Source organism: Tinamus guttatus, unplaced genomic scaffold, assembly GCF_059628265.1.
Source record: "Tinamus guttatus ecotype Peru unplaced genomic scaffold, ASM5962826v1 Tinamus_guttatus_pri_ptg000213l, whole genome shotgun sequence".
NCBI lineage: Eukaryota > Metazoa > Chordata > Aves > Tinamiformes > Tinamidae > Tinamus > Tinamus guttatus.
In genome coordinates, this window is record NW_028288747.1 from 9075268 (window position 1) to 9103238 (window position 27971).

The following is a 27971-nucleotide window of genomic DNA, read 5'->3' on the forward strand; positions in this document are numbered from 1 at the left end:
AGCTTCTACCACATCTAGAATTTTTACTTTTTTTTTTTTTTTTTTTTAAAGTACAGTGTACTCTGCTAATGTCATCAAGTGATATTTTTTAAATACTGCCCTGCCGTGCCCATCTGCCCTGACACCATTCTGACTGCAGTATATCTCAAAGTCACAACGAATTCACTTCTCTGCAAACTACCCCAGCTTTGTTGTCTTTTGTTTTTCCCTTGGAAGCCAGCAAGGGCAGTAGGACGTACTCATTAATCTTCCCCATGGTGGGGACATGTAACACAGGCTGCAATTCATTTTCCATGGAAAAGCAGCGAGACGGACGCCCGGCTTCCACCCGAGCCCGGTGTAATTCCCTGCGCTCAGCAGCCCCTCAGGATAAAGGGAGGCAGCAGCTTCCGGGGCTTCCGCCTTTTTGTTGTTGTTGTTTCACTTCAGAACAAGGTTCTTGGAAGTGTCTGGAATTTGTCCCTGTGGTGAAGAGTGACCTTTTCAGAGAGGAGCTCCAAGGGCTACACTGAACACCCACCACTCCAGCGGCCAGTGTACAGCAACGTGAAGGCAAACTGCTGCTGAACCCAGGAGAGGGACCTTCCTACTGAAATGTGGAAAAAAAGGAGACAATTTAAATAAGATTCTGAGCCCTACAAGTAGTGCAAGAGCATCAGTACAATCAACAGATCTCAAATGACATTTTCCTCACTCATTCTTAAAAGACAAAGTTCAGGCATCTTAACATGAAAAAATCATTCTTTTTATTTCCAAAAAAACAAAGTAACCTTTGAATTTATACTAACAGAACAAGATTAAGAGCAAATTATTTTAATACCCAGAAAAATAACAGGATTTATAGTAATCTATTTCTGGCACTAATATATATGCAAGTAGGCAAAAATCACACCAGCCTATTCTGCAGGGGCAGCTTCAGTGTTCTCCTGTTCCGGAGCAGGTTCACCACTGGCTTCTTTTCCTTCTTTGCTTCTTTTGGACTTTTTGTGTTTGTGCCTTCTGTGGCTGTCCCCTTCTTCGCTGTCGTGACGGCGTCTGCTGTTACTGAAAAAACAGAGGAAATACCTCAAACTGCTGCCAGGGAGGCACGACACGTTGGGCCCCAGTCAGCAGCAGTTGTGGGGAACAGGCCTTGTACTGGGAAAGCCCATGTCAGGGTCAAACTGCATTTTTTGATGCCAGGGTACATAGACCCTCTCATGCTGTCCTTTTTACTGGGAAATCTAATTTTTTAGTTTTTTTTTTTTCCCACATATGCAACCCACATTCAAATTGCAATACTTACAGTACTATCATGTCCCTACTGGCAGCCATTAAAAAGTTTTAAATCTCACTGATCGTTTTACCCTGACTCAACCTTTGTTTCAAACTTTAGAAGGATTAAGCTGAACACTTATATCAAGTGAGCACAAAAGGTCTTTTACGTACTTGCTAAGAATCATTGCTATGTTTTTATGCAACACTGCTGAATACTAGCTTCACTCTGCCTCCTTCTGACCCACCACTTTTACCCTTCTGTCCCCAAATTCTTAATTTTTGTTTCCAAATTTTTAATTTTTGTTCTCTAGCTAAGACTGTATTACACATCACTCAACATGGAGTTAGTGGGGCCAACGTCTCATCGTGTCTGTCCACATGTTAACTGGCAGACACGGTCCAAGCAGCACATCTGAGTGTTTACAGTCGCTCCAGAAGACTCCAGTTTGTTTGGGGTTCGTTTTAAGATTTATTTTTTTAAACTGGTCAAGTCTTTCATATCCTATTAAAAACCAAACCTTCGGGATGACTTGTGCCTCGTGTCCTCCTTCTCCCTGTGTCTCCGTTCTCGGTGCCGGTCGTCCTTCTCCCTGCTCGTTCGGTGCCGGTCGTAGCCTCTATCTCCGTAGTCTCTGTATCTGTATCGCTCTTCATCACTGGGGGAAGAAAGAAGATCCTTGCAGGGCAGAAACACGAACGCAGTATAGAAAAAAATTCCTCCTCACACCAAGATAAACATCGGGAGAAACTTAAATGTTGCTTCTGGGTTTATAAATGTGATCTGCAACGTGTGTTAAAGGGAGATTAAGGCTTTCTACCTTGCACACTAGACTGCTAGGATTTAATGTCCATTTGAAAGGGACCTGCTCTCTAAAAACCAAAGAAAGTAAGGAAGAGACTTCTGCACTGTGTGTTATCAAGCAGTGAGCAGAAATCTGTGTGTGGCTGCGAATGAAGCGCAGTTCTACGCACGCTCAGCAATGCTTTCCGCTCAGCATACATAGCCCACACTTACCAGCTCATCTGTTAGATCCTGCAGGGCATATGGGTAAATTAAGTTACACTTTTGGTACATTTGACCTATTTCCTTGCATCAGCTTCAAGAAAGAAAAAGCCAGGCACAAAGAAACTAAAAAACTGCTTTTTCCACAAAGCCAGTGCTGTCCCCACGTCTACCCCGCTCTGGGACTGCCCCCAGCCTTCCTGCTGCAGGCTGTCCCCGAAGGCAAAGGGTTCACCCGCGGGAGGGCTGTCGGGTTTCTCCTGATGACAAGGGCAGCGGGACGAGTTTTGTGAAGTTCAGGAGGCAACAGCAGTATCTAGATTTAGCCAGGACACCCCAATGCTGCATAGCACAGCATGAATGTGATTTCTTTACTGAGGCAAGAGAACTGTACCCAGCTGGAGCAGCCAGGTGTCCTTTGCCAAGCACCCCTCGGTGAGCACGGCCTTCCTACAGCTGCTAATGTGTCACAGGGAGTCTCGGCCTCCACAGGTGAAATGTTCCCAAGCAGGTCCCCAAGGAAGGCACAGGGTGTCCAGGCTGTCTGAGGCAGCAACGGGAACGTGCAACAACTTGGACGCTCGCAGTACAGGCGCTCCGTGCCTTCCATCTCTGCCAGCGCTTCCTATAACAAAGGTCTCTTCCCGAGGTCCCCGGGATCCATGTGGTTCCGCTGAACAGGATGGTGCAGGGAGCACAGCTCCTGCCCCCAGGAACGGGAGTTTGCAGCGGAACAATTTGATTTGCCATAACTGGATCCAGCGCCCGCCTCCCCAGCGAGCCCAGTAACTAGTTACAGCTCTGCATGGAAGCTGCTCTGCAGCGGGGCCGGCTGAGCAAGAGCGCCGGGCTTGCCATGAAGTTTTGATTATATTATGAAGGACGTTTCAAGAATTACAAACCAGCAGTTTAAGATAATACAGAGAAGCACCAAAGAAAGCACAGCAAACCTGAGTTTTTCAGTAAGATTAAAAATATCTATCAAAATACAGGAAAACTATAGCTACTACTACTGAGCTTGAAGCTATGGTCTCCCACTAAACAATGTAACTAACTAACTGCACTGATCAATGAGTAGTCTGATACAAAAGGTATATGAACTTCTGACCACAGACTGGCGAGTAGGCTGATACAATCCTTAGACTTCTGGGGACTTAACGATTACAGCAAAAGGTAGAAAGAATTTAAATACATTTTACTCACAGTATCAAACATCACTTCTGAAGACTAACATTTTGATGACCAGTTTCTCATGTAAAAAGTGACAATTTCAAGGTCTATCAGTGCCTGGAGCACAGGGAGTCATCTGTGTCCTCTGGCCAAACAATCCCACACGCAGTCCAATCCCTATAAACTTCTCCTAAGTTACTGTGACTGAAAGTTAGACCAAGCTACACGAGTAATGAGACTCCACTTGGTGGTGATGCCCAACTCCTGCCTCCTCTGTTCATAAACGTTACCATGGATTTAAAAACAAATTCAATAGGGAATCACAGAATCATCCGGGTTGGACCCTGCGCCTGTTACCTTGGCCTTTCCCTGGTAGTCCTAGAACAGAGCTTGGCTCCTTGTTCTCCGTAACCCCGTCGGGAAACCCCGAGGAGCCGTTAGGTCCTTCGTTGTCCCTCCCTGCTGAGCACAGCCCCTCTGGCCGCCCTCCCCTGGGATCTCTCCACTTGGGCTCCACCACGAGGCAGCTCCAGAGGCCCAGGAGGCCAGTTCTGCCCTGCCCCTTTGCTGCATCCCAAGTGCTTTCCTGGAAAGCTGCTTTCTAGGCAGCCGGACCCTTCCCCCTCTGCTGTATCAACTTCTCTGTCCCGGGACTTCAGAAGTTTCTTGGAAAATTCCTGAGAAAGAGCCACACCACGGTACAGTACCACCACCACCCAAAAGAGAAATTAAATTCAGACCTTGGCTGATGGACTTGAAGCTACAAAAACAGAAGGGAGGACACGGTCCTTGCAGAAAGGATCTCAGCCCCAAAAGAAAGGCACCCTTTCACGGGAGCAGACAATGAGCTACAATGTGGAAACGCACCATTTCTTCTGAGGATGGTTGAGTAAGAATACAAAGAAAGCTCAAGGTTCACTTTAGTTATACCAGTAAATTTCCCATTTCCTTACAAATTTAAGAAACACAATAGCACAAATATAGGCTCTTTACTTGGAGAAGGATTACTAAAAGCATATAGAGCAATAATTTCTGCACAATAAAAAGCTAAAAACGATGCCATGTGTCACAACAGTGTTGCTTAAATTTAAACACAGGCAATTTAAGCAGTAATGCATCTGCACAATCTTTAGAACAGCTCACATTCTGTTCCTCATAGCTTTTTTTTTTTTTTTTTAAAAAAGTGCATGAAACTGAAAATAAGCCTCAATAATAATAAACAAACACACACACACACAAAAAAAAAACACCACAGAATAAAAAAAGAGGCATTATTGTGTCTCCACGGTCTCTCAAGCCTCTCCCACCTTTGCTGTTACTCCCAAACCCACCCCTGCTCACTAAGGGCCTCCCCTCTTCCTCCGTGCCATGTGGCAGCAGCTTTGTTGCAGATGGAGGATAATTTAGTCCCATCACGAAGCCGGGGGCTGCTCTTCCCCCTCTTCTACAGAGGCTCTGGCAGCAGCACAGAGACCTCGCTGGGCCTGGAAGCTGTTACCCTTCATCCCGAGCAGCCCTGAATGACCAGGCTCCTTTCTGGCCCTCAATCAAGCTGCCTGAGAACCAGATGTTGAGGCTGGGCTTGGGCTGGTAGAAGCTGACCCGCTAATGCGGAACATGCGCTGGGGAGAGGCCGTGGCCACAGGAACCCGGGTGGCCGCAGAAGGGGAAAAAAAATCACCTTTCTTGCACCCAGTTTAGGTCTTCAAGCTCATGATTATCATGCAAAAATTTCAGTTAATAATTCTGGTTCTGGGTGTCCTCCTTCTCCACAGTGTAAAACAATTAGTAAATATGATCAGCTTAATAGCTACCATGCACATCCTGCAGACTTGCAGCTGAACAGACAGCAGTAAGCAAAGCAGTCAAGGTTTGCTCCAAAATACTTTGCTCAAATCCTGAGCAAAGTAAATTTAGAAAGACCTGGCAAGCCCACAGACCTATTGGAGTCACAGCGAGTTCAACATTAAATGCTTTGTACTTGTGTGCACCAACCAAAGAACAGTTACCTCTCCCTCTTTTTTTTTTTTTTTTTTTTTTTTTAAAAAAAAAGTAATTAGAGAGTTGAAAAAACATTAGAACGTCTGCCTTAAAAAAGGGTTCTTGACCTTAAAGTAATAATTAATAAGAGACGGGACAAATTATTATGCAGCCAGTTTAGCCAATAACCATTACAGCAGCCAATAATACATTAATTAAGGTCAAATGTTGCACCACAATGCTCTTACCACTGAAACGGGAATTCATTTTATACTTCTATAGCTTTTTTTTTGGAACTATACTATTTCTAAAGCCTTTTCTGAGGTCAGAGAGAGCCAATTACCCCCTTAATACAGGAGGCTTAAACCACATGTTTAATCTGCACTAAAAGCTTAACCTGTGAAGCACTACTGACCAGTCTGGGTGCCTACTTTGGTTTTTACACTTCTGTTTGACACTTTTAATTACAGCTTCCAACAGAAAGTGGGGAGGGAAACGCTGCTCTCTCCTGTCTCTCTGGAACGTGCAGCCGTACGTTAGAATTCGGCGCTGAAGCGCGTGACCGAGCGGGGACACGCGGCTCCGCGCGGAGCACGACAGCGCGCGGGGACGGCCACCCACCTGTTGAACACGCTCGGAGTTGGACTGTGATCTCGGTCCCTCTCCCTGTCCCTGGCTCGTTCTCGCTCGCGGTCCCTGTCTCGCTCGCGGTCCCGATCGCGGTCCCGGGATCGCTCCCTGTCGCGCTCCCTGTCCTTCTCTCTCCGTGCGTAGTAGTCCCACTGCTTGCTGGTGTCCATGAGGCTGGACCACGAAGGCGCCGAACCTGCAAGGTGCGGAAAGGTGACTAAAGAAAGAGACGCGGGTATTAGAAAGAACAAAACCAGGGACCAGGTGAAAACTGCAATGCTATTCATGCTTGCAAGCTCCTCCACTGACATTGTCCAGCCTTTCATATAGAAGTTAATTACGAACAAACTCTTTTTTTTTTCTCCCGTGATGCTAATAAAGACCCCTGCCTTTTTACCTCATTTAAACACTCGTTATGAAGATATGCAGAACCATATATGCACAACACAAAGAATGTCTAAATTCCTAGGAAAAAAAAATACACTATGCAAAGCTTTGCTGGAAGAATCTGACTTTGTGCAGTCAGATGATTTTGTTTTGGGGGAACAGAAACCCAAGAGGAAGCAAAAAACAGAACAGCCTTTGAAACACAGTGGTTCTGGAAGCACAGTTCAGAAAAACAAGGGAAAAGGATGCTTCCAACTTTATATTTAGATGCTAGTATTTTTGCATATGTTTTGTCCTCTAAAATAGCTGCACTGAAAGCACAACATGTTAGTGACTCTCAGTGTTTTATTCACTAGTTCATATTCTGCATTGTGCTTCGCCACACTTTCTTCATTACAGAATGTCATCGTAACTATAGAAGTCTCTTTTATAAGCTCATTTTGGGGAGAAGAAATACCTTTTCCATTTACACATTTTGTCTTCAACCAAAAGAAGAAACGGATGGGGAAAAAGGCACAGCATCCCAGTCCCACTATCTTTTCAGGGAGCAGTGGGAGAGGACAAGGAACGTGGGTCTCCGCTGCACTCTGCCCACTGGGATGTCCTAAATAACCACAAGTCTCAACGGCCCCAATTCTCCTGGCACCTCCTGGCTGCATCCTGGGGCAGCAGCGTTTAACTGGAAGGAGCTCTCCCTAGCGGGCTGGAGCACAGGGAGCAACTCCCAGCGCTGCCTCCGTGCCCTGCTGCAGTCGGGAGGACTGGGTGGCCCTGGGGGCCCCGCTGCTCCCTGAGCTGTAACTCCAGCAGGGAATTCACCCGCTCCTTGGCAGCTGAAGAGGAATTCAAGCGCAATTCCTGCAGGCTCCCGCTGAACGGAGCGGCCTCGCGCGGCGCCTGCCCAGGGCCCACGGAGCTCGAGGGAAGAGTTTGAGCAGGGAGGGCGGCAGGAAAGAGCACTGCAGGGCAGAGGGCAGGGTCACTGCAGAGCAGCTGCATTCTCTGCACGAGCTGCACTTACGCTACGCTTTGCTCCTCACAAAACGCCTGCTGATGTTTCACGTCAGGGCTACAGGGAAAATAAGGAGTTAACAGAAAAAATATCCTGACACAATAGTGTGCTGTTCATTATTCTGCCAAAAACTGAAATTCTTCTAAGGAAAGCAGCCAGAAATAGCAAAAAAACAGCTGGACTTTAAAGGCTGCTAATTTCCTTGACTTGCCATTATGTCAACAACATACGTAGGGTCTGCAAGACTTGAATGCACTCACTGGCTGACTGAATATTCGGATCTAAATTGTGAACTTAACTTTACTTTAAACACATACTACAAAACAAATTACTTTTATTAATAGCAGCATAAACTTCTAAGCTGAATTCTGGCCACTCCCCCACATCTGCAGTAATTCCCATCAGACAGAAGTATGTCTTTCCCATCTCCACAGCCTGAAACAAACCATTTACTTGTTATTCTGAAAGAGCCAGTGATTTTTTATACCTAGCTTTTCACCTGTAATTATTCTCAGCACACAAGGTAGTTTAGGAAAGTTCGCTTTGCAATGGGAATTGGTATCTCCTGTGTTTGCTAGGTGGAATGGAGCAATTTTTAGTATGTCTTCATGGATTTTTGGATTCTTCTAATAACCTTCACACAAAGAGAGTGATTTCCAACATAAAGTAACGCTGATTTTATTTTTTAAATAGGAAGGGAGGAAACTTTCAACAGTCAGTAGTGGTGGAGACAAAAGCCCTGGCTTGTTTTGTTTTTTCAATGAAGCTGCATGCTGTCACAGTACATTGGCAAAGTATTAATATATCTTCTTTTTGTCTCGAAAAATACTTTCTCTGGAATTGTTTTTGTAATGCTAAATTTGCTGCATATTTTCTGGATACAAAGAACCTTTAGAGCACAGAATGAAGGAATACTTTGGGGAAAAGCAAATCAGCATACAACAGGAGTTGTTTCTGGCAGACCCAAAGCAGTACCATATATTGAAAGCTTCATAAAACACCGTATGGCTAAGGTATTGTTGGATCACAAATGGACTAAAAAGTAAGTTCAAGAGGCTATTACTGGATGCACACAAAAGCAAAATTTATATTCCTGATGCTATAATTAAGAATATTGCTTTACTATGCAACATTCTCAATAGACTTGTCATTGGAAAAATGCCTGAGAGAAGCAGAGATACCAAGGCAAGAGCTGGGCAGTCTGAACAGGCAGAGGGAAGGTTGCTGAGTCTGGGCTGACTGGCATTTCTGCAGTGCGTTTGATCTGCTCGTCTTCCTCTGCAATTTTGACAGAGTCACCCAACATCCTGCCTGGCAGAGAGGATAGAGGGTTGGCAGCTTGTTCATACCATCTACAGCAGGCGGTGGACAACCCTAGCAATTCTAGTTTGTAATTAGCATCTGCATCCTGCTGCAGCACCAAGCCCTCGGTTTACCCTCTGGGGAGCACTGGTGTCAAACAGCAAGTTCACATGGGCTGGGATCACACAGACAGATATGGGCTGCGGGGTCGAAGACACCGGCCGGGAAACGCCTTGTGCTTTACCATGTGCTTGTGGCAGCGTGAACTGCCCCTGCACCCTTACAGATGCACCCGCATGCCAGGCACAGTCTAGAAACGAGCAACTTGCCACGGATCCGGCATCCCCGCGGTGGCAAAAGCACCTTCCGTATTTGCCACGCAAAGCAAGGATGGGAGCAGGCTGGGGAGCTTTGAGAAGTCTGCAACAAGGTCTCTGTCTTGTCACTTCACGATGGCAAAAATAGAAAACAGAAAAAAGATCACTACTTAAAGCTGTCTAAATGCTAAAATCTAACAATATAATACTATTATAATGTTGTACATCCTTTTTCCAGAAAAGGTTCCCCTCCCAATTAGTTTAATCCAGCATTATTTCAACAGTGCTACTTAATCACCAGGCAGGCACAAGGCCCTGCTTCCTGTGCCAGGCCCTGCCTTGCCCGTGCCCTACAGGTATGTGGTGACACCGGCTGCACAGTCTGCAGCCAGAGCTCCCCTCACTGCTATCTGAACCCCTGGGGAGGAAGGGGTTATTTTTAGGAGATTATTTTTAGGAACATAAATTACAGATTAAGATGCAACAGAGAAGATTGCTAGTTTGAACTCATGTTGACTTTAGTTGGGCTATTTTTCTACCTCCTGTCAAAGGCACTTAATTATGTAAAAAGCTATTGCTGCCATTATCTCATAAACTCATCAAGAACCTACTGTTACTCATGAGGACATTCTCATTAAAGAGATACAACATATTTAGCATGCTTTACTTCCTTAGCAATACTGATTATTTCACATTTAAAATTAGAGCTTTGCATTTTAAAACTGCTTAATAAAACAAGTGGAACAGTCAAGCCACTTATCACTTTGATTAACCTCTCACATAAAACACAGCAAGAATTTCACTAGATAGTATTTAAAGCTCAAGACACAGTGATCGTCTATGTACCTATGAGGAGCTGGCTAATACCCCAATACAATTAAAGGGCCCTCATTCCAAGTTGAAGATGTTGCTGTACCCATTTGATGACTTTACACTTCTAAAAAGAAAAAACAATTTCTTCTGTGAATTTGTATGACCTTACAAGAAGAAAAATAAAGGAAGGAGAGATACTAGAAGGAAGGAAACACTCATCTCCTAAGCCATACAAGCAAAATCTCATGATCAAAATATCCAGACATTCTAGCCAGACTGCAGAATCCTAGGCAACATTTTAAAGTTGTTAATTCAAGTAAACCAAGGTCGCCTGTTCTCTCAGACAGGGTCCAAGGGATCAGATCACTACTAATGCCAGGTAGAGTTCAACACAAAAACAACTCCAATAAAATCAAGAAACACACAAAAAATGCCCAGAGTAGACTAGGTTAATACACCTAAAGGAATATGGGGTTCAAGCAGACAGACACAGCACCAGAACTGGTCATGCCAGTACTCTAGTCTCTGCAAGCTAGACTGCATGAGTTAAAACATACATTATATCTATTTAGTTTAGCCTTGTCTTTCTGCAGCAATTGAAATCAGTTCCAAAGCTCTTTCTTTAATGATCAGCACATGCAAACAGTAAGAAACACGGCAAGCAAGACAAAACACTTTCACTGGGTGAAGAAAACCCCCATGCCCACCACTCCCCCAACACAACCTTGCTTTTCCTTTAGACAACCCTCTGCAGGGTGGGTGGGGGCCAGGAGAGAAAAGGAATCCTAGAACCTAAGGGCTCTAGAAACTGATAGTTCTACTCTCCAACAGAAAAAGGACCCAAGTGAATCACAACAACGTGAGAAAGGACCTTTACAAGAGCAAGCATTATGTGCTACTCTCCAATTACCTCTTCTAGCTGACTTAACACCTACCCTTCACACCCCCAGATCTCGGGGAACACATCTACCCTGCCTCATTGCCAGTACGTCAGGGGAAAGGAGAGGAGAAAACACACTAATATTCCTTAAGGCTTAAAAGAAAACAAGGTTTGTATGCAAATCATCTGACTAAATCACACCTGACTTCTCTCCTGAAAAATTCTGACTAATATCTATTACCTGCTATCTTAGAAATATATATATATATATATATAAAATATACAAAGAATGGTTACCCTCTCAGAACCAGTCTCAATCCTGTACTGCATGGTCTCCTTATAACCATGCACTGGCAAGCATCAATTTTTAACCTGGCCCAAGAAAGTACAAATCCAATGCTGACATGATCATGACAGCAATCATATTTTGTATATGGGTTTGACAGCAACGTAAACACATCACTACATTCAAATGTCAGGAAAAAAAATGGAATTATTCTTATGTTCCTGCTGCAAGTTCATAGTACAACAAATTCTAGTAAAAGAGATTCCAAAGCGAAAAACATCTTTAATTGGAGACTATGTACTCCATGCGATGCACCTTTTGCCCATGACACCGCATCCTTTTAGCGGTTGCTTGGCTGTATCAGTTGCCCTCCCCAGGTTTGCTTTTTGCTAACCACTTCAGCTAACATGCCTCATTTATATCTGAAAAGGTACAGTAAAGCAGCTGCTTGCCCCCACTGAGAATTACTTAAAATATATAAGAAGACTGCACACATGAAAATAAACAGTTAAGTGATGAAGAATATTCTGATGTCAATGAAGTACCATTTGTTACTCCATAAACTGCCTCAAAATTAATAAATAAGTTATTCAGAAATCTTATTTTGTGCATCTTCTCTAGAGACTTAGGAACATTTTGAGAGAGATCCGTGAACACTTGATCATCGTTCATCTCAGAAGTGGACAAAACTTGTGCATTTGTTCCTCTAGCTATGTGGGTCCAAATGAACCAGGAACAGGGGGACAGAAAAATCAGCTGGGAGAAAAGGCACGGGGCTGCAGGAGCCCTAAGCAGAGCTCCGGGCTGGTGAAGCGGGTGTTTCCTGGGCCCCTCTGGGCAGGGGCAGGAAGCACCTGACATTCGAGCCCTGGCTTGAGCCTCTTCAGCTCAAGCAGCAGAGCGGCACGCGAGACAACCGGCTGCTGGGCGCTGTCCATGGCCCTTCAACCCACGTAACACAACTGCTTTTCAGGTCGCTATTGCTATCAAACTATATGATGACATTTTGCAGCTGCACATTTTGCCCATGGCATTAGCAAAAGAAACCTGTTGCTCCTGTAAGAAGCTAGACACACAAAATAACAGTATTTACCAGCAGCTGTTAAATTATTTACTAACAGCTGTACAGAATAGCAGGTATCCAGTCACAGTGGCAGACAATGAACTTTCATAATAAATTGCTGGAAAGACCTGTTTAGATCCTCAGCTAAAATCCTTGCAAGTATTTCAATCAATTTGACAGAGTACTAGCAAAAATTTTCCAAGCCAGTAAATTCACTCACCACTGCCATATGAAAATGCACGAACAGAGCGACTGTCATAGCCAGAGGAATGTCCACTGTTGTAAAGAAAGTGCAGGTAAAATTCAGTGTTACCATTAAGGCTCCTCCAAAAACAGATCCATACCTTCTATTTGACTTCTCAGACTTCTCGTTACCACATAGACTAAAAATAAATCTGCTCAGATAGTCTCTTAAACCTTCCATTTTGAGCTTGGCTAATTAAGAAAGCAGTCTCTCAAAACAACTGTGTTGACTTCATACTTAAATACAGAGGTTAAAAATAATGCTCTCTCAACATTTCTTAAAGTTTAGAGCAAAGAATACCTATGTCTTGAAAACAACACTAAAATGTGGACTATGCTATTGTATTTTTCACAAATTTTCTATTTCAAATGTTGCTTATTTCACCGGAGGTTTCTGCATCGATTGAACTTTATCTGCATTGCTTGGAAATGCATATATTTGTGAATGAAACCATTCTCAATCTTTCTGTTAAAAAGTAGTATGGGTACATATCTAAGAACAGGTGGACTTCAAATGTGTAGTTCTATAAATAAACTATTAAATTAGCTACATATTTTCTAGACTGACTCCTTTCAATGGCAGCCAACTCAAGTAGGTATAAAAGAGAAAGGTTAAAGTGGATGATATGAGCATAGAACATAATTCAAATACGTATAATTCTTTGATGAGTTTTATCACGTCCTACATAACTTGAATGCATTATCTTTGCCATTTTTAACTTAAGTATTGTTTTTGCTCTTGAAGGCAGCCATTACATTAAAAAGCCACATTACATATAATAAGCTTTGGATTAGTTTAGCTTAAAAACAAACAAAACAAAACAACAGGCTAATGAATGGCCAATGCAATATGTCAGCAGTTAAAAATATATAACAGAAATGTAGTCCAAGGATCTACAATAAAGTTGATGAAAATTTTTTCACACCATATTTTAGAAAAGCAAGTACAGTGATTGATGCTTAATCGCCAGAAGCAATGGCTACTCGTAGCAACTGTCACTATGTGATAATAAAATAACTTTCACACACATCAAATGCATCCACCTCATTGTTTTCTGAATTAAATCAGAGAAGGATTTTCTCAGAGATCTAGAATCATCACCCGGTAGATGCATGTTAACAGAACTTGTAATATTGACGGAAGAGATATTCCGTCTTCCTCCAGGGATGCCAGAAAGAGTGGCAAGAGGCTTCCGCCTTCTAACGTGAACTAGGTGCTCTCATTTTGGACTAAGGTAAAATATAAATAATTTTATAGGGCTGCTGGCCACTGGGTATTGAAAGACAAAGAAACACAAATTTGGATTCTGCAAACTCTGGTATTTCCTGGAGCCCATGAAGGCTTGGGTCTGTGGCCAACATGTTTGTTTACTACATGTTTACTTTATTTTTATAGAAATACATTATTTGTATAAAAGGATGTTTTAGTTGACAACTATAAGATTCACTTATATAAGTCTTCAGACACTAAGGAATATTTTAACAATCTTCATCTGAACTTTGTTCTTAAGTCTTGGCATTGATACAGTGTCATCACTCAACAAAACTGGTAAGTAAGGAAAAGTAACCTTCTCAAAAGAATATTAAGTGCAAAATATTTTTGAGACCAGCAGCACTTGTGGAAAATGACTGTAAAATTCTTAAGCCATCTCCTCAAGCTCCAAATAAAATGCATAAAACACTGGGTAGGATAAGGATGCTTACTAATACCAATTTTATTTTCATTATAGAATACTGATATTGCTTTGTAGACATCAAAACAAATAATTACCTTTCTATCGTGGGTATGAGGGAAGGTGGGGGACCACCAGGTGGGGGTGGAAAGCCTGTAATAATTAATCAGGGAAAAAAGAGAGAGAGGAAAAAAACACTATGTAAAAACAGGCTAGATAGACACACAAAGACAAACATAATCCATGTTATTTTCTGTGCTTCAAATCAAATAAATTATCATTCTTAAAATATACAGGAATTTAGAAGCATAGGAAATTTCTTGAGTAGCTACTGACACTGTTTTGCAAAATTATTACAAGAATGGAAGGAGAAAAAAAAAAAAAAAAAAAAAAAAAAAAAAAAAAAGGGAAGCTCACACCTTCTAAAGACCTGTCAGGTAATTCCAGTGAGCATTCACTGTTTTTCTGTCTTGCATAAAAATAACTGTACCTATGCCTACACAAATCCTTTTGTATTTATGAGCTTTTATCTGAATATGTCTGGAAGGAATTTAGTAATTTGCACAACAATCAGATTTAATTTTACTTAACCAAATGTTAAAAAAAAAAAGAAAAAAAAAAAAAAGAGAAAAATCTAGTTAAGTTTACCTGGTGGTGGCACTGTTATTGGTATACCTAAAAAGATAACAAATAATATATTAGTCATAGTAAATAATTTTTGCTTATTATCTACAGTTCTAAAAATACTAAGTTACCACAACATGTACAATCAAGAAAAATAGCTTATTTTTTGTGTCCTCAGATTAGGAACTCACAGTATTCCCACTGTTAAGGTGCTTTGCAAGGCCTATGGTATCCAGAGTTTTTTTTTCGAAGTCCCAGCTCTTCAGAATCTTATTTCATTAGAAATAAAAATGACAACAAAATGATTCCAGCTCTCCAGATTAGATGTAAAACCCTAAAATATTAAGCATCTAGAAGGAAAATAACTAGAGAATATATCTGGTCTGTCTTAAATGCCATTATTAGGTGAAAGGAAATATAATTGGCCTCTGACCTTTTAATGCTTAGTATAGGAAATACTAAGTCCACATGGACAAAATAATTATGTCAACAAGAAGCATGACAGACTTTGCCCTAAATGCTACACCATACTGCAATTAATCATTCAATTGCTATTTGGAGATAAAGTTAAATAAATAAATCAGAACTCTGTTCTCTTGAAAATACCAAAAAGAGAGCATCCCTTACTATGCAAACATTCAAAACTCATTCTCACTGTTGGCTTTCTTCCTTGCTCATTTTTGAAGCAGAAAAAGAAACTTCACCTACAGGGCAATGGGTTTAGTCACTTACGATAAATCTGCCGCAAACCCCCCCTCAACTACCATTACATATTTAAGTACTTTATATAAATGGGTTTTGAACTGAAATTCACTGAAACCATCAGAAACCCCTCCAAGGGGCTCTGGACCAGGTTTAAGACCAAAATACACTGTGGTGGCATTCAGGCATCTGAACAGCTTGACCACTGTGCAGCTTACCCCTCTCAAAACATCGTTCATGAAAGCTTTCCATTTCTTCGACAGAAACAAAGAGAAAGACTTTTCAGGATAGAGAGTCCAGAGGCACAAAGCCCAAATAGTCAAGTCAAATACCTAAAAATGCAGCCCTTTAATGCTGAAAAGGTGCAATTCTTCCATTAAGCTAAGGAGACCTATGGTAAGTTACCTCACCTGAAAGTCAAGACAGTTTTCCATTCCATAATAATGTGTATTTAAGTGCTGAAACATTAGGCATGCATCTTAAACTATAGTTTCAGAATCCATGAAAATCATATCCTGTACTCTGTACAAGCAAGTTAAAGACTGTGCTTCCTAAGAGTACCTGGGAACCAAAAATAACAGCCCCACTAGACTGAAAAGAAATCATGATTTTACAGCAAATCAAAGTCTTCCCTTCCCTCCAATCTTTCCTTGTTCTAAAGTTCATGACCATCTTATGATCTGTCTTCTCTTAGAAATAATTTGCCACTTGCTCTGCCTCCACATCAACAGGCACTCTGCTCTGCACATACAGGTTTAATTTCCTTTCAGAGGTGGCTTAGCAGTTACGAATCTAACTAGAGGCTTACTAATCCAGTGTATAAAAAAAATAACCTGAAGTATGAAATCATCAGCCAATTGCTTCTGAGTGAGAGGAAAACAAACCAAAACATTGCTTCATTTCTTGCAATGTATGCATTAAACCTCAAGATCAACTCAAGGAGCTGATTTAGTGAGGATTAAGTCTCTGTGACACATTGCAGTGCCACAAAGGTGCACCTGGCCTAAACCGAAATACTCTGACGTGCGTTATCAAAAGCAATCCCAATGGCAGCAGTGCAGTGTTTCACTGGGGCTCATTTACACTCTGCAAAACGTGCTCAAGGTTGCTCTCAGGACACCGTACACCATCCTACTGAACTCGAGACTGGTCAGTATTTAATAAAAGCTGCTGCATATTTGGTAAAGGGAAGCAATGCCACATGTGCCATCCTGGTGAGCACGGAGTCAAACACAAGTTGCTGCAGCTTTACAGCACACCAGAAGTTAGCTGGACTGTGCGATAGCCCACGGCAGTGTAACATAACTCAGCTTGATGTAAAAACTTCCTTTGTCACAGGCTAAGCTAAGTCAAATTATCTCTCATTTATCATGAGCTAAAAAGTATACACTTAAGCCTGCTGAGCCTCAGCAGATGTGTGGATGTACAATCACTTGCTAGTTTGATAAAATGTCTAAGTAGTTAAACTTCCCAAGATTCTGTAACAGAAGTTTAATACTTCAGAGTATCTTTTTAAAATATCATAAATACATGTCACATTTAAACTATATTACCAAAATAAATGAAATGACCTTCAAGGTCTGTTTAAAAAAAAAAAAAAAAGCACCCATATTGTTTACACTTAAGTCATTCCAGCATAGGAAAACAAACAAACAAACAACAACATATTTTTACTACAGCTAATTACAGTGATTTCCTAGTAGCATTTCAGAACTTTCTGTGTTTGGCCCTTTGAATAATTCCAGAACTCATTCCTCAGAAAAGATCTGAATCACAAGAGTGAATGAATTCAGAACAAGAGACCTAACTTCAAAGCAGGATCCTTTTTCAAAGGGGCTTTTGGAGGATGTTTTATATTTGGAATACTTAAATTTTCTGGCAAGTGGTCCCAGTTTAATATTGGGTAACAGTGGGTTTTTTTCCTCCCCCTCCAATGAACCTAGGAGGGATGGCAGATTCTATTTTAGGAACAGCTTTGAAGATAAAGAGCTGGCAACAGCACAATTAAAACACAGGCCCAAAGAAACCAAATCCACAGCTCTTCATCGTTATTTTTCAATCTACATGAAGCACGGAAGGATGTCGAGGGAGACTTTCTAGACAAGTGTATGTCATAAACCTGTCTGCAAATCAAGAGACTAAAGGCAAACCTGCTCGCTGGATCTGTAACACATGTGTTTCTTTTTTCACCTTTAAGCCTAACAGGTGAGGGGTTTCATAGGAGCCCCACAACACACCTAAATGACAGCGCTGCACTAACTGTGCCTGTGGGAGGGGAAATCCTGTCAGGCTTTCACAAGATAGAGCTCTCTGTAGCACAGTGGTAGCACATTCTCTCTATGGATACCCCATTTTTATCTTTATGTATATAAAATTGGAAGAAAGCACAAAATGATTTATTTTTTCAACTTCTTCTCCTCCTCTTTGCCAGGCTGCACCACTTTGCGTGTGATGGTCACTTATGAAAGTAGAGCTTGCACCAGCCAGCAAGAGGAAATAATTTTAAAATCAGCAGCAATTGAAGAAAATAACTTATTCCATGAGATGATTTAAACACTGTAAAGGCCCATCCAAAGCCACTGCAAAAAAAGAACAAGGCTGCTTCCTTGTTTGTACATTAGAGTATTAACAGGCACTTCAAAAAGATTCCCCATGCAAACATGGAAGAATTCAGAATGCAATGAGCAAGAGGAAAAAAAATGAGGAAGGGGTCTCCACCTTACATCAGTCTTACATAACTGTATCTTTTATTTCCGTATTCTGACACTCCTCAAGGCTTCTGCACGTGTTTCCAGTTCTCACTAACCATTCTCCTTCACTCCTTCACTGCTCCTCCTGGGTCATCATCTTTAAGATGACAACACACAGCTAAACTGCACCATTCGTGCCCGTGCTGAACACGGGTAAATTCCAAAGCAGATGGAACAACGAGAACGCATCTCCAAGAGCTGATTCCTCCAAGCTCCACAGGTACACGATGCTGGGTAAAAACAGCAGGTGCTAAACAAGATCTGACTGAATGGCTGCAGCAGACGTGCAATTCTTAGCAAACATTTGAGAATTTGCACACACTCCAAGGGCAGGGTGGAATTAAAGCACATACCAACTTTCTTAGTGCAAACTTTGGAATAATCTGTTAACATTTACCTCTCAACAGCATTAAAGACAGATGAAGTGCAAAAAGATGCTTCTCACTTCAGACATTTTCAAGAACCCAAGACCTAATATTTAGTCTTTATGTAATTATTGGCTACTTTTGACTGTTCTCACTGAGAAAGTAATGACAGAAATTTCTGCTTCTGCCCTCCAGATCTACATACAGAAAGACTAGAACAAGAAATTCTGAAATTTTACCCACAGTCAAACATGCAAGGAATATATTTCTTGAATTTACAGTCATCAAGGAGCACTCTCATTTCCCATACTCTACATAATGTAGGACATTTACCTGGTGGGGGAATCAGAGGTGGAGCAGTACTGACAGTTGGAGGGGGTGGGAGGAAAGGAGGTGGTGGAAGGTGGGTAGGTGGAGCTCCTGGAGGGAAAAATGGAGGTGGCTTGGTAAAATTGTCTACTTCAGGATTAGATCGTTCTGAAAGAACCTGTAAAATATCAAACTATAGTTACAATTGCTACGTAAAAAGGGCAGAACATAGGCTTCCTCTCTTTCCAGTTACTATATCAGGAAAGCATTACTTATGCACCTCAAGAGCCATATTCACACAGTATAGGTTACACCTACATCCCTGTGTTCAGTGTCCTGTATGACTTAGGCACCTTTAAGGGCCCAGGAACAGCTAGTAGGAACAATTAACCCAAGATTTTATAGAGAATAGCAGTCATTGAAATATGGACTAAAACACCATCTTAGTTTTATTATTTTTCAAAAGAAAATATTTTTAAGAAATCAGTGAAAAGGCATGAAAAACTGAAGAGATTGAATTGCTTGAATTTAATACTTTGAATTGATCACTTGAATTACTTGAATCATTCACACTGTGAGAAAATTAGTTGAGAGGGAGAAAAAAAAAAAAAAACCCTACAACCAAACAGCCCTCATTGCAGTGTTTTAAATACAAAAGCTACAATCTCTTTCTACCTTCATGGCTTAGCTTTAACCCAAGTTCGCATGGAAACGGAGATAAAACACCATGTAATTGTGATTCTTCTCTATAGATATGTCAAGAAATAAAAATTGTCTTCAGCCTTAATGAGTAGGCTTTTCTGATAAAAACCCAAGACCATAAAGACAAAAGTCATAAAGACTAGTCTTATAACTTATGGAAAAATAATGCAACCTCATAAAAAAATGTTTTATCAACTATTTATTCCTTCAGTATTTTTTTAAATGCATTCTTAAACTGCAAGCAAAAACACTTTTGTTTCCAGCATTAGTGTCCAGCTAAGGTGAGTGATGAATGGATACTCAGTTTAAGTATCAGTCGTGTCTAACAGAGCCAATACTGTCTCCTGTGCTGTCAGCCTGTAATATTTTGCTTCAGTAAGCATACCAAAATATTTATCTTTTAAAAATACATCAGCTATTTCATCTTAATTTAATTGTCACAACTTTCTTCCTGAAATTAATTTTCTGTATTTCTCATTTGTACACATTACAGTGTTTTAGTCAAAAGTTAAGGTGAAAAGAAAAAAAAAAAAAAGCCTATTAGTCAAAGACAGTGTGTAAATCTGCAGTATAAAACCTGTATGTTGCTGTTTTCATTAGCACGCCGACGTCCTTCCACCCTGCTGATAGTGATGGTCTGTCCAATGACATCTATCGTGCCAGATAATCGCCTGTAACACAGGACAAACCCGAATCAGTAACCAGCAGCACTGAAAGAAACCCTCTTGTGGCACGAAGTAACCTAAGTCCAGAAGCTCTTTCTCCTGCATAAAGATGAAAGCCACAAAGTTTCTGAAGAACATTAAATGTGATAAATGTCCTAAAACACGCCAAGGGTGTAGAAGCAGCAGTACAGACTTCCATGTGATGAAGGATGACTGTCTTCATGCTCTGCTTCCATTCCCTTAAAGGAAATAAATCTGCATTTTTTTGCAACTGATGAAAGCTAAACAGAAGGAACAAAGAAATTAATATATTCTTACTAAAGTGTATCAGTAAATAGAACTTCTGCAAAAATATAAACAATGAAACAGTTATCCTTGTGGCTTTATGTGCTTTTCCTCTTTTGTTCCCCACTGCTAATGATTATTAACACTCTATTTGCCCGTTTTAGGTGAGGCTAGAAAATGAGCTGGTATTCTGGGAAGCGGCAACAATTCTAAGAGCTCTTTCTCAAATGGTAACAGGCAAATTTACTTTTTTTCCCCTCTAGAAAAGCTAAATTGATTTTGAGTCACTAGTATCAATAAGACAAAAGTACAAGGACTGACCAATTCGGCTGGCAAAAGAGAGATTTCCTAAGAAAACCTGTTTTCCACTGTGAAAAAATGTTGTAGTCTTATATAAATATAAATATATAAATAAATGCATTTTAAAAATCTGCCCAATACTATAGCACTATAAATTCTTCATTATTTATCTTTTTTCCCTTTTTTATATTTTTTTAATTGTATACATGTGGGGCTTCCTCCTTCCTCAGGCTGAAGAAGCTGTATTTTTTTTATTGAGGTCTCCATAGCACAGAACTAATCAAAGCACAGTTTCATAATGAGCTTTGGATAATCTGGTTACTGTCCTCAGCAGTAGTTCAGGCAACTTTTCTCTGCCTTCACTCCGCAGTGTATGAAGACAGATTGCTAAATCCCTGTCAAATTGATTCTAGTGTCATTGTTCTTAGAGCTCAAACTTGCTGGAAAGCACAGAAGCCAAAACAAAAAGTAATTAATCTTAATTAACCTCAGAAAAACAAACAAGCAAATAACATTACTTCTAACATAACAAAATAGAGGGAACATCTGAGAAAAAGAGGGAAAAAAAAGCTATTTTATACCTGTAAAAAGATGGAATTACCCTTCTAGCACTAATAGTTTCAGAGGGCTAAATTTCTCTAATTTCAATTGTTTTACTCTAAATAAATTTTAAATTTCCTAGTCACAACACAGATAACAATATACTCATTTATATGTATATATATTCCTATCTATCATCACATTTTGCTGTCATGAGACAACCATCCCCTAGGAATATTTCAACTTGCCTACACAAGCCCCCTAGAAGTGCATAAGGAGGGTTCGTGGGATTTTTTAATCACTAAAATTTCAAAAACTATGATACAGAATAATTCAAATAGACAAACCGTTGAAAACAGGCTTTCTTTACCTATTTCTAGAATGACTTTGATTACTTTCACCACAGCTTTAACACTGCCTATACACACACACACACATATATATATATATATATTTCCCCTAGCATTCTGTTCCGCTACCTTGTTTTAAGGCTCTCTTCAGAAGCACTCCCACAAAATATGCTCTGGTAATGAGGGGAAGGACAAGCTTCAGGGAGGGCTGTTGTTTCTATTTCAGAAAGTCTATCTACATTTTTGGTCACACATTCTAAAATAAAAATTATTTGTAGAAATTTGTACTACAAATACTAATTTATAATAAGAGAAAGGTGAGATTTTCTACGGACACATTAAAAACAAAACCCAAATGTAGTAAGGCTGAAGTGATGACAGTAATCCCATGCCATTAGGGATGCCAACAAACATGTCAAAACGCTCCACGCTAGGATTTCGCTTTCCTCTTCAGATCACAGGTCCATAGATCTTGTGCCCACTTTCTGGCCCAGAGCAAGCACTGCCTTGTCCTTATTATACCTTTAAAAAGTGGTAATGCTGCAGAAACAAACTCAAGAATTCTTCGCCATCTCTTTTTGCCCTTCTTTACTTGTGGGCAAAAAAATGGCAGCAAAGTGCCATAATTCTTTTCTTAATAAATAATGATAACAATCAGTACCAAAAGAGATAACAAAGGAATCACAGGAATCAAACCAAAGACAATTGAATACAAGAGCTGTACAGTACTTTACTAACAATTATTAAAACACAAATAAATAAAACTAGGAGCCCAAGGAATAAAAAAGAAACCGGTAGTGGTATAAAAAGCAGACATGTCAGGAAATCTGTGAATCATCAGATTTAAGACTCTTGTCTAGTTAGCTGGCTCTGTCTGGAGGTCCATATAACTTTATTTAATTCATTCTGATTTGAAGGCAAGCTATTCAGAAAAACACCATCTAGATTTTATATTTTCAACGATACAGTTAACAATACTTGCAGCCCATGTTGCAGTTAAAGGAGAAATTTGAAGTGTGAAGGCATCGCCCTTTGGTTCCTCATCTGTGCACGTACAAAGCTTATGCTTGTCTCATGGCAAATGTTCCTACTGTAAAATTCTTAACTCCTACCCATGTAGGCACGTAGTCTGTTAAGGGAGGCACCTTTAGGCCCCGAAGAGTGTTTGTTATCTATGCCACACAGTCAACTGCTGCATCATTAGCCAAACTTCCAAAATTAACCTTTTTTTGGATCTGGGGTGATTTTTTCCACTTTATCACTGACAATGAAGGCATGATATCATGGGAAAATAATAGAATAATTAAAAATTAAAGTATAGTCTGGCTCTCAAAATCTTCAATAAATCAACTACCTAAGAACATATTGAAAATAAAACAGGATTCCAAGTGCCAGAGCAGCAAATGATTTCAGAAGGATCTGAAAGGCATCTATTAAAATGAAAATCTGGTATTTGTGATACTATGGAATTACAATTTGAAGACAGAATCAGAATTATAGGGAACTTTTTTCCTTTGCAGAACAAAAGCAAATGAATAGAGATACAGATCAAACAAAATCTGCCTGCTTTAAGACCCACAATTTCTGAAAGAGATTAGAAAGCAGGATTTATTTAGGTCAACTGCATGGGAAATGGATGTATAAAATCACCTTACTAACAGATCAGAAAAAAACAGTCACACATCTCGGCTGTACTAGTGAAGGAAATATTGGAGAAAAGAAGGACTGCAGAAAAGCGTTGAAGAAATTTCTCAAGAGAAATCCAAGGGAAAAAAAAAAAATAGACCTATAGTTTTCAGAAAAAGAGTTCCCAAATTTTTGTTCCTGGTAGACTACTAAGTACAGTAATACAAAGAGCATGGAGAGCAGCTGGGAAGTTGGGACCAGCTCCAAGTTCTGCCAGACTAATAGCTTTGATCCCAATTGCTCAAATACCTCGATTCCAAGGCAGCTTGGAAAAAAAACAAAAACAAACAAAACAAACAAACAAAAAAAACCCAACTACCCTCAGTAGACATTAGAGTCTGAAGAATCAATTAGATTTGCCAGAGATGACAACCTGTCTAACATCCCATCCTAAAAATCTGGACCTATGGAATCCAACAGCCCAAGCCCAGGAAAAAAAAAGCTTGCTACTCTCACTATTTATAAAGGTATCTCAGCTACTGTTCTGAACAGATGCCAAAAAATTCAATTCCTTCAATGAGGGATAAGTCCAGGAATTTGCAGTCATGCCTTGAAGTCAACAAATTCTCTTTTTCCCTGAGAATGCAGTAAGGATTTCGCTACATCCTGTCAGAAGAGTTTGAGATGGAAAGAGAGAAAGGCATATGTTCTCATGCAAATGGGGCACCAGGTGACATCTCTATCAAAAATATAACCTTCACTAAAGCAAAAGAAGCTTTTTTTGCTTCTTTTTTTGCAAAAACAATCGTGTTCAGTATTCACAATATTCAATAGTTCAGCAGTTTTATAAGAGACAAATTTGACACCTTGCATCGCAGTTACATCACAGCAAGTTAGTGCATGGGGAGATTTCGTTCAAGAAATTCAAGACCACCTCCACCACACACACACACCCACCACCACTGAGTTATTCTGTTTGGGTGCTGCATGCAAGGGAAAGAGAGGGCCTGGGTTGCCCCTTACACACTGAGGGCATGTGGGATACAGACACGTTCCCAGCGGATGCCCCCACGGACACCACATGTGTGGGACGCGCGCAAAGCCAGAGCGGATTCACACAGAACAGCGCCCAAAAGCAGTATTCCAGCAGCAACTAGGGAATAACTTTGCTCTAGCTACAGCAGGGCCATTTGTAAGCTGTTCACACTGCAGGCACTACCCTCCGTGCAGGCCTATTGCATATGGCAAGCCAAACTTACCTATGCTCTGCAGAGCAAAGAGGGGAAAAATTACATTCCAAATTCACAGCTGCAGAAATCACTGGCCTTCACTTCAAGAAAGAGTGCGAACGATGAACTGTGTTTTTCGAAAATTTCTCAAATTTCATAAGAAGCCTAACTATCAGATGCCACATTTATCATCAGTCTACAGAATTAAGAATTACAGAACTGTTAATATTCTTTAGAAATCTCTATTACAATGTTCCTGCATTCCTACTTCTCTTGCTTTTGCATCTTCATGCTCTGTCATTCTCATATTGAGGACATTCTCAGCTTTCCAGAGATCATATCCATCGGTAAGATGTACATAATTAAGAATAAATTTACATAGAAAAACAAATTTGATATATGGAACAGACTTTTCTTCAAAATGATTTAAGATCTATCTGAATTTGCTGTCTGAACAATGATTATGTTTCCATCATCTAAACTAAAGCCTCCTAATGACTAGTATACTTGCTAAACCTCTCATAACTTATTTATTTGGGGAGAATTTCAACTAGCAGGACTTCATATGGAAGCATCTACTGTGCTCTAAAGCATAAAATTTTAATTTCAAGCTTTCAAGCAAAAGAGCAAAAACCACGATCTGTTATCAGACTTCCAATTAAAGGGAAGTATGTGCTGCAATATCGACGAAGTGAGTGCAACGGGAAGAGAGGCCTTGGGTTGTCCCCCACACACTGAGGGCACCTGGGATACAGATGCATTCCCAGTGGATTCCCCCCCAGACACCACGTGTGGGATGCACGCAAATCTGCAATCATCTAGGAAGTGATGCAGCAGCCCTGACTAACAAATGAGGAATTAAAATGTTAAATTAGGATCATGCCCTCTTTTTCTTACTTTAATTCAGATGATTTGCCTCTCCTAAATCACTCCTGCCACTTTCTGGTGCCTGAACTGGCTTTTCTGGAGGTAGTGCTTGACTGTTAAGATGTTCTGCATTCCCAGCTCCTCACCAATCCTCATACCAATGCCACTGTACCCAACTGCACCTGAATATATCAACTACTGCTAGAATCTGAGAGAAGTTTCACAGCTACATAGGAAAATTTCCTAAAAATTTCACACCAATAACATTACAGCAAATGCCTTACAGTGTAAAAGTAGTTGTTTTACATCCTCAAAGAGCTGGGCTGCTGAAATTTCTACCCAGCTAAGATGATCTGCTTAGGTAAAGAAGAAAAAGATACAGTCCTATAAAATACTAACTGCTTATAAAGAAATTATTAATGAGTTTTTCCATATAGAGAAAACACTAGCAGCATTCTGGAGACGTCATTTAAATAGAAGCATGTCACACGCAGCTGAGAGTTATTTCTGAAATAAGCTCAGCCTTCTCAAAGCACATTTTTCTTTCCGAGTCTCTCCTCAGAGCTCAAAGTATCTTTCCTCTTTACACAAGAACTTATGTCAAACTCATGCAAGCAAAAGAGCACATACTAAATATGGAGAGAAGTCAGCATTTCCATTGTATCAACTTGTAATTACAATACTCACACTAAATGCATGGAAAATAGTCTATAATAACCACAAAACACTCAAAGTGGTACAACTGGATATGTATTGAGGTTTTTTTTCCTCCTTATCTATGTAATGAAACAAATTATTTACTAGTCTCTCTTTCCTTCAGAGAGCAAAAGTTGGAAAACTCCAAAGTGGGAATGAACAAATCTAAAGTCTCTCATGAAAAATTCTCTAATTAACAATGTTTATACTTCATGCTTATAGAAGTCCAATGATGGTCACTTATACCTGAGATTGTTAACTTCATGCAAGGGAGAGAAAGGCGGCAGGTAAAGAGGAGGAATGGGAAGAAATATTACCTTATTCTCACTACATAAACAAATCTATACACAAACCTATGAAATGCATTTTTTTCCCATAACTTTAAGCTGAACTACATTTTTAATACCCCAATTACTTTCTAAAATATTTCAATAAATCTCTAATAACAAAATGTAGGCAGAACTGAAATTCTACAACAAGATCTGTGCCAAATATAAATGTTGAATCATTACCCTATGAACAGTATCTTGGATTTTGATAACTCTGCTACCAGAATGACACAAACTAGAAGCAATTTAGAAAACAAAAATATAAAACAGAGGATTGGAAAAAAAAGTTTTGAAGATTTATACTATTTCGTAAAAAAAGGAAAACTGGCAAGCAGAACTTTAATCTACTAAACACAGAACAGTATAATCTGATAGCTCAGAAAGAAGTTTCAGTCATAATGAGAAATTATCTAGTAGTATCAGAAAATAAAAAAATATAAGCAAAGGTATGACACAAGATGTCTTTTTTCCCCTGCAACAGAAACATATTTGGCTATTGAATAGACTCTGAAAGGATGTTGCCCGAGATAATTATGGATGAAGCACACAAAAAAACCCCAACAATCAGAAAAACAAATCACAGATACTAATCTTAAACTGCTGCTGATGAAAGCAGGTACCCTTGCCACCATCTGTAACAATAAAATCTCTTTAGAGTTTCGCAAAAATAGAACTCCTCAGCACAATCACTTGGTTAACTAAAACAAAGCAGAAGCACGGACTTATTGCAAACCAAGAGTAAGCAATATAAATATAAATAAATAAATATAAAAAGCAAAATATTCAAATGTGAAAACGTAAAAGCTACCTTACTTGAAAAAGGCTAGTTGCCAGGAATGCATCTGATTTTCTCTTGTTGTAGCCATCTGACTCAGTTTTATTTAATGGACATGGTGTGTTAACTAAAGCACACGCCTACAGAGGGGGATGCACCAGCTATAGACACTTTATTGGCCAATCTAATTCTATTCAGATAACACTGTTCCATAACACCAGCACCTGTAGTTTTATAGCTGCCTTGTTACTTGATATTGTTGCTTATCGTCTTCTTTCCACTTTTTTTTTTTGAACAAGCAAAAAGTTAGTATTGCATTCATGTGTAAAGGTGACTGAAAACTAAGAATTATTAGGATCACTCTTCTCAGTTCCACCTATTAGGAAACACAGTTTGTGCTTTCCTATAGAAATCAAGAACTTCAAATACATGGAGACGACAATATAAAAATAAAAAACTTATGGACTTAAGTTACAACTAACTGACCTGTTTGTTGGAATTCCTGATTTGAATAAGGCAGGAGGAGATGTGAAATCAGCTTTGGATGACTGCACTGCCAACTCTTTCTCCAAATTTCCAGTTCTGCCCTGCTGTACCTTCAAAATAATGTTTTATCGTTAGTTTTACCTCAGAAGTATTGGGAGTCCAACACTCAACATAGCACATTGCCAATGCAAAAGACAGAAAGTCCAATTTTAATCAGATTTAAAAAAAAAAAAACTTGTCACTCTTGCACGGTTAATAAAATCCCACATTTTCTAATAGTATGTTACTTAAATATACATATTTAAATATATAACTTAAATATTGTTTAAATTTATATAAGAAGCACTATATCAAA

The 27971-nt window shown here is 40.0% G+C and overlaps 1 protein-coding gene across 4 annotated transcripts in view; it reads right to left on the reverse strand.

Annotated features, from left to right (window-relative positions):
* Window positions 1-797: 797 nt before the first annotated feature.
* The window catches only part of FIP1L1 (factor interacting with PAPOLA and CPSF1), a 38615-nt gene continuing 11441 nt past the window's right edge, over window positions 798-27971 (reverse strand). For 3 of the 4 annotated variants that reach the window (XM_088524708.1, XM_088524709.1, XM_088524710.1), the window contains 9 exons: window positions 27617-27726; window positions 20046-20139; window positions 18791-18944; window positions 14665-14691; window positions 14115-14169; window positions 12321-12376; window positions 6032-6257; window positions 1776-1913; window positions 798-1044 (listed from right to left, as the gene is read on the reverse strand). In XM_088524708.1, the coding sequence (XP_088380834.1) occupies window positions 897-1044; window positions 1776-1913; window positions 6032-6257; window positions 12321-12376; window positions 14115-14169; window positions 14665-14691; window positions 18791-18944; window positions 20046-20139; window positions 27617-27726 (1008 nt within the window). In that variant the 3' untranslated portion in view covers window positions 798-896. The remainder of the gene's footprint in view (window positions 1045-1775; window positions 1914-6031; window positions 6258-12320; window positions 12377-14114; window positions 14170-14664; window positions 14692-18790; window positions 18945-20045; window positions 20140-27616; window positions 27727-27971) is intronic. The other variant, XM_088524711.1, reaches the window with a different exon arrangement.